Genomic DNA, 6720 nt, shown 5'->3' with positions numbered 1-6720 from the left:
ATATATATATATATATATATTTAATTCTAAGACTGAGCAAATATACACTTATGTCTTATTTATTTCCAACTTGCACTATTAGATAAAGAAGTAATGATAATAATTTCTTGAGTTAAATAACATTTTATTATTTAATTTTTATGTGTATTAAGATGTAAATTAATCCATTTCTGTGATTAGTTTCAAATTATACAACGTTCATATTAACGTATATGCTTAGCAAATAATAAATTAAATTTTAATCAAATTTATACATTTTCTTAATTTAAATTGTTTGACTATGATTTTAGTTTGATTAAACGACGTTAAGTAATAGCGACCTATATAGATGGTTAAAAATAACTTAAACTGAGTATAATTTGACATGATAAATTTAATAGTATAGTATGGGAAAAATATATTTAAATATATTTTTCATTGTAATAATTCATGTCATTCTTAATTATAAAAAACAAAGTATATCTTCATGTGCGAAAGAAAAGAGCATGACAAGTTAATTTAGATTCCTTGATTTAGTTTATAAAGTAATTTAAGTAACGGGAATATCTTATTTTACTTGCGTCAAAAAATGTTGGTGACTATGGTTGAGTTGGTATGATCGTCCGCTGTTTGTAGCATTGCTTGCTACAAACGCCTCTATGTATACCGAGGAGTTTCTCCAAGTAAACTTCACAGCGTAACCGACCCCGTTCTTCGTGTTGCAGTTTCGGCACATTGGTTTACATGGCCACGCAAATAGCATCCGGTATGAAGTATCTCGAGGAAATGGACTTCGTGCATCGGGATCTCGCCACAAGGTAAGCGTGCACTGTTTCCCATAAGTTGCTTTGAGGGCTTGCTCATTAATGAGCAAGTTGTTGTTTGCCATATTATTGCAGTCTTGAAAGCGAAACTAAATACATGTACCACAGAACTCGTCAATCTTCCTCTCGCCCCGATTAGCTTATATGAGAACGAATGTGTAGAATGAAATATCCTCGATGTACTATAGCTAATTCCTTTTTTTTTTATGTTGCTATAAATGTGAAAGAGACGATTTTTTAACATTTTCATACATAATGAAACAAATAGACTGTTGAGATATGATATTAATACTTTTTATATGTTGGTTTTTAAAATTAAGAAAAATTGATAGATGGAAAAAATGTTGTATTAACAGCATTACTCTAATTGAAAATAATCTTGTTAATTCACACACAAAAACACACATACTCGAAAGTAATATTAATGAAATAAATATATTATGCTCTTATTTTAATAAAATATTGTTTGTTTTATTATTACTGTTATTGAATTATTTTCAATTAAACTAATGCAACATCTGTTAATATGAGATTAGTTTTTTCCATATAGTCACGCAATTTTCCTTGCATATTTATGATTACAATAATTACATATATTCAATAGGTGAAATAATTAAAAATAATACATTCGATTATAATATAACTGCTCCTATATCCTTTGTTCGAAAATCAATTGAATTTCACCAATCTTAATTTCCAGACGAATGCTTTAATTTGTCTGCAGTGATTCGCAATGATCGCTAGACGGAATCGTTTCATGTATCAAACAAGCAAACAAACAAACAAATGCATACTCTATTCGATCTTTTTGTAAGCGCACGAAAGCATGCCTCTGGGCATTACAATGGGATTGCTTTATTACGGCGGCCGATTGTTTTATCGTCTCATTCTCTTTCCATATACGTAATGGATTCCGCATACCCCTAGATCGTGCTTTTCCACTCTCCATACGATTTGGAAACTCTTGAAACCCAGCAGCGCCGGCAGCGCTGGCACGACAACCAATATCGTAGGTAGAGCTATTAAAAGCGGGAGAATGAGATAGGCATTGCCGGAAGGGTTTGGGCCGTGTGTTCGAATTATTAACTTTAATCGTAAACCTTAATTATCATGCCCCGTAGCGCGTTGTCGCGACTCTAGCGAAGGTACAAGAAGCTAGACGAAAGGGGCGCAATTTATTCATGATTTATAGAAGTGGGTTCAGGGTTAAATTCTAATGGTGAATGCGGCAACCGACGAATATTAGTTCTACTACTGAGAAATAAACGATGGATATTAAGTTTGAGAATTATTCCTAATGGCAAAACGGAAATAAAGAATAATAAATCCAAAATAAATCTATTTTTGTGTCGCAAATTCAATATATCATATATATTTCCTTAGAATATTTCTCGTAATAGATATTTGACATCTTTTGTCATTTTTATAAATTTTTCCCGTGTTATGGAAAGAATTATTTTACTTTAGAGCATCTAAAAATTTAGATAAATAGATTTAAAAATAATTTCGTTGGATTATGTAGGATGCTCAAGGATAATGAATAATATTGCAAAATATTTTGACATTCTAAACAATTATTTTGACGTATGTTATGTTACTTTGTCTAAGAAAATTATTTTCAGGTAAGTCTATCTAAACTTTCAAATACTTCAACAAAACTATTCTTTTCGCATTCCCACGCAATCATTCTTATCGTCAAACGGAAATGTACATATGTGTGTGTGTGTGTGTGTGTGTGTGTGTGTGTGTGTGTGTGTGTGTGTGTGCGTGCGTGCGTGCGTGCGTGCGTGCGTGCGCGCGTGCGTGTTCGTATGTGTGTGTAACTGAAATTATATAAATTAACATAATACATTAACATAATACATAGATTTGCACGATTTCGAAGCGATTGTAAACAAAATTGTAATACAACTGATTGTAATACCTGATTAAATTTGAATGCTCGAGAGAACAAAAAAAGAACGAGCAAGATTTTTATGGTATTAGAAATAGAAAAACTTATCAGCAAATCAAGCAGACGTTGATAATGGGTGTGAAAATATCCACCGGTGCGCGTAAAATAAAAGCGTCGTGGCAGCTGCTAAACCATCCCCTCACGTATCACTCCTTTACCGTAGAGCGCGATAAATGACGAGGATTACGCGCAAATCAGCGCGAAACTTGGAACGACCGTCGTTTGGAACATGCTCGCAACGAACCTATTGTGAGTTACTTAAATGTGAGCTTCCAAGAAGCGATTTCTTGCATCAGTCATCCACAGTCACTATATTTTATTGAAGAAATTCATCCGTTAATTATTAAAGAATTTCTTTTCTAACATTTTAAAGTTAATTTTCTTCAATTATTTTATAATTTTTTTATGATACGTCTTGTCGATACATGTACTAAAAGGTAGAATATATTTATAATGATATAAAGAATTAAACTAAAAAAAATATCAATTTAAAATCTATTTCCAACTGTACAGAAAAAAAAATCATAAACTGGAAAACTAGCGTTTAGTTATGCTCGCACGATATTTCGATAAACTACTCTGTTTGTTTTTGATATGGCTGCCACGTACAGAATATAAAAAATAGAACGTACAAACATATTCATTTAGCAGTATACGAACCAATACGAACCGATAGAATATTGCACAGTTGTACAGTTAGCAGAGATCTCATGGCCAGCGTTAATAAAAAGAATGGAAGTGTTAATTTGATCAAAAAATAATTCTATTATTTTCCAGTTTAAAATTCGCGAGTGGAAATATTTTGGTATATATTACACAGTAGGATGAAAAAGGTACTTCACAGAAATTAAGAGACGAGTATTTGTGAATTTTTTTCAGAAATTGTTTAGTGTGCCGCGGATGTACGGTTAAAGTATCTGATTTGGGTAGCGGACGAAGCGCATATGCGGCGGATTACTTCCGTGTCGAAGGACGTCCTCCATTACCGATTCGATGGATGCCATGGGAATCAATGCTAATGGTGAGTATATGATAAATGCTTACTGTACATTTAAACAGTATATATTTTAATTTTGTCTCTTCATCTTTTTTTCTCTTCCTCCTTCTCTTGATATTTTTCACCTTTGAGCATGAGAAGATTTAGCGTGCAGCATAGCTTTTCGCGTGTGCGCTTTTTCCGGAAGCTTCCGATTTAGACGGACGCTCGCGCGTTAGTGGCAATAAAGATCAGCGATGCGAAAGTTCGATAGAATTATAAATAAAAAAAGAGAGGATAAATCAAATTGGCGCAAACGACTTTCGCTCGTAAACGAGCGAAATAGACAAGGGAGACAAAACGAGAACGTGTGTCGGGTCGCTTTGATTTTAAAATCTACGCATGGGTGGGACGCAGCGTTTTGACGAACTACGGCTACGCATCCACGCGATGAAATTCGATTTCGCTCCGATACGTACTTTTTTTTCGTTGCTTTTCACATTCGGAAGTAAAACCCTATCCGCCATTATATATCGGCATTACCCAAGTCGACATTTTCGTTATCCGTCACAAATGCATCGTTAGATATTGTAATGAAGAAGCATCTCTTTAGATTTATAGATGTGCAGATGAAAGCGTATGAAATATTAGTCGGAAAAAAATATTCTGCCTCATGAATCATCAAAGATCTGTGTATTATAAAATAAATCGTAAAAACGCATTTTACTTTGTTGCTAATGAGATTACATGATACATCTGCCAATCTCTTTTTTAAATGAATTCGCCAATTATGTCATATCATTTAATTGATATTATTATCACGCGCCAAGCCATGTGCGATAAAATTAATTTAAAACTGTAATTGATTATTCTTCTTATTAATCTGTCCTTCCTATTACGCAAAATGAATCGCATTAGAGATTTCTGTTCAACCTGTTGGGAAATAAAGAAGTTTCAAAGTCTGTTATTTATAAAAGGTAGAAAAATAAAAGGTAAAGAAAAATTCTCTCTAATAAATCTTATTTCCGGATGGAAATTAAGTTTTACGTTTCATTTAATACATCTTGCCTTTAATTTCTCAATTGTCATTGCTCAATTCTCACAATATTGAATTGCCGATCCGCGAAACCGCTCAACATCAGGCTGATAGAGCCGTCTGCGGTCACGCTGGTATTAGCGAATTGAGCTTGCCCCATCGCATTGCGCGATACGCGTCATTGAGCTATAAAAGTGTCGGAGAAAATATGCGATACGCGTTTGGAAATTCATTTTCGATGTTGAGCGGCTTTTTCAGCTTAACCGCTCGACAATCCAAACACAATCGTTCCGCTTCGCAAGCTAACGCATCGAACATGGCGTTTCCGCTGTTTTCGCTGGCGTTACAATGTGGACGACGATGAAAGATACTCGCATTTACTTTTCACGAAAATTCAGATAAATATGCGTCGATACCTGGTGAAAGAAACAAACTTTTTTTACTAATGTTTAAAAATATTATGAACGCGCTGTATCAATAATCGCGTTATAGGTCAGGCTGTAATCAGACACTGCAATAAAATAATAATTATTATTATTATGTATTTAATAGTAACATAATCATAATAATATATTTATGTGATCAATAATTTAAGTCGCATAAAATATAAGATATTTTTAATTTGAGAGACATTATTTTAAATATTAAAAAATTGTACAAAACAACTTAAAATATAAAATTTCAATTCATAAAAATTTTAACGTGCCTGACCGACCTTTAAACATTCATTTAAGCATTTAAAAATATAGGAGATAAACTTGATCATTTAATAACGAAAAATGCTAGGAATATATATCTCTATGAAACAATTATGCAAAGATAAAGATGCGAATGGTTAATACTTTTAAAACTTATAAAGTTATTCTTTTATATTGCTTCAACTTAGATCAGATGTTATGCTTTTTTACGATTCAATATCTTTTCATTTGAAAAATGAATTATAATAATAAAATTTAAGTATTTAACTGTGCATAGATTATTATATCGCTACTCTATTCTTTGTCATCATTTGCGGAAATAATATATTTATTGTACCTGCGTGTAATGGCAAATTAATATCAAAACGGTTATTCGACGAAACAGAAATGAGGCTGGGAAATATAGTATTGAATAGCTAGTTGGCATCGTCATTTCAAACTGACTGTGCCATTAATGTTTCATTATTGCCCATCATTTATCCAACCTCCGCCATTGTGCTGTGCTAATGAAACGATCCCGTTTCTACGCGCGAAATACTGCTTCAAAAATTATCCGGGATTACCATTGATTTAATAGTTTCATATTTCGATCTTGAAATGAAATGATCATGGAAATCATTCTTTATAAGATTATTCGGCAATTACGCATCACAGAGTTTATGAAAACGCAATTCTATCATGTTTAATTTATTGCTATTCAGAAGTGTCAAATAAAACATAACAGTATTTTTAATAGAAGAACGTTAATTTATTATTATGTATAAGATATAATAACATTTTTTTCTATTATATATTAAACGATAAATGATAACTTTGTTATTACTAGTTTGCTTGTGCATAAATCGTTATTTATCACGCGCACATTATTTAGCTTCAACAATTTGAAGTAACGTATAAGTAATGATGCGCATGTAATTTTGTATCACGCACTTCATAAATAATCGAATCATGTCTTAAGATCCTCTTGAACATGCGCAAACTATAAACTCTGCACACATGTGCAATCTTCTCAGCGTATTACCAGCAGCAGAGATTATGTAATTTAAGTACCTAAGTTGCGGTAATTTCACATCAAGTACACAATCATTTAATCGCAAATCGATTTAAAATTACAATTATTACACAGCAAGATCTTTCATGATTGCTTCTCTTATTAATATTTCATGTCATTCATTGACTTTTTCTATAATTGTTAAAATATATTTTTCTCGTAAATAATTCAAAATGTTCTTCTTCTTTATGAGCTTATTTTA

At 32.3% G+C, this 6720-nt stretch overlaps 1 protein-coding gene across 1 annotated transcript in view; it reads left to right on the top strand.

Annotated features, from left to right (window-relative positions):
- The window catches only part of LOC108687625 (discoidin domain-containing receptor 2-like), a 225289-nt gene that overhangs the window by 215582 nt on the left and 2987 nt on the right, over positions 1-6720 (top strand). The window contains exons 15-16 of the mRNA XM_018193501.1: positions 705-797; positions 3637-3778. Of these exons, the coding sequence (XP_018048990.1) occupies positions 705-797; positions 3637-3778 (235 nt within the window). The remainder of the gene's footprint in view (positions 1-704; positions 798-3636; positions 3779-6720) is intronic.

This window comes from Atta colombica, unplaced genomic scaffold, assembly GCF_001594045.1.
Source record: "Atta colombica isolate Treedump-2 unplaced genomic scaffold, Acol1.0 scaffold210, whole genome shotgun sequence".
Taxonomy (NCBI): Eukaryota; Metazoa; Arthropoda; class Insecta; order Hymenoptera; family Formicidae; genus Atta; species Atta colombica.
The sequence above is the reverse complement of the archived record's forward strand: the minus strand, read 5'-3'. Positions and strand labels throughout refer to the sequence as shown.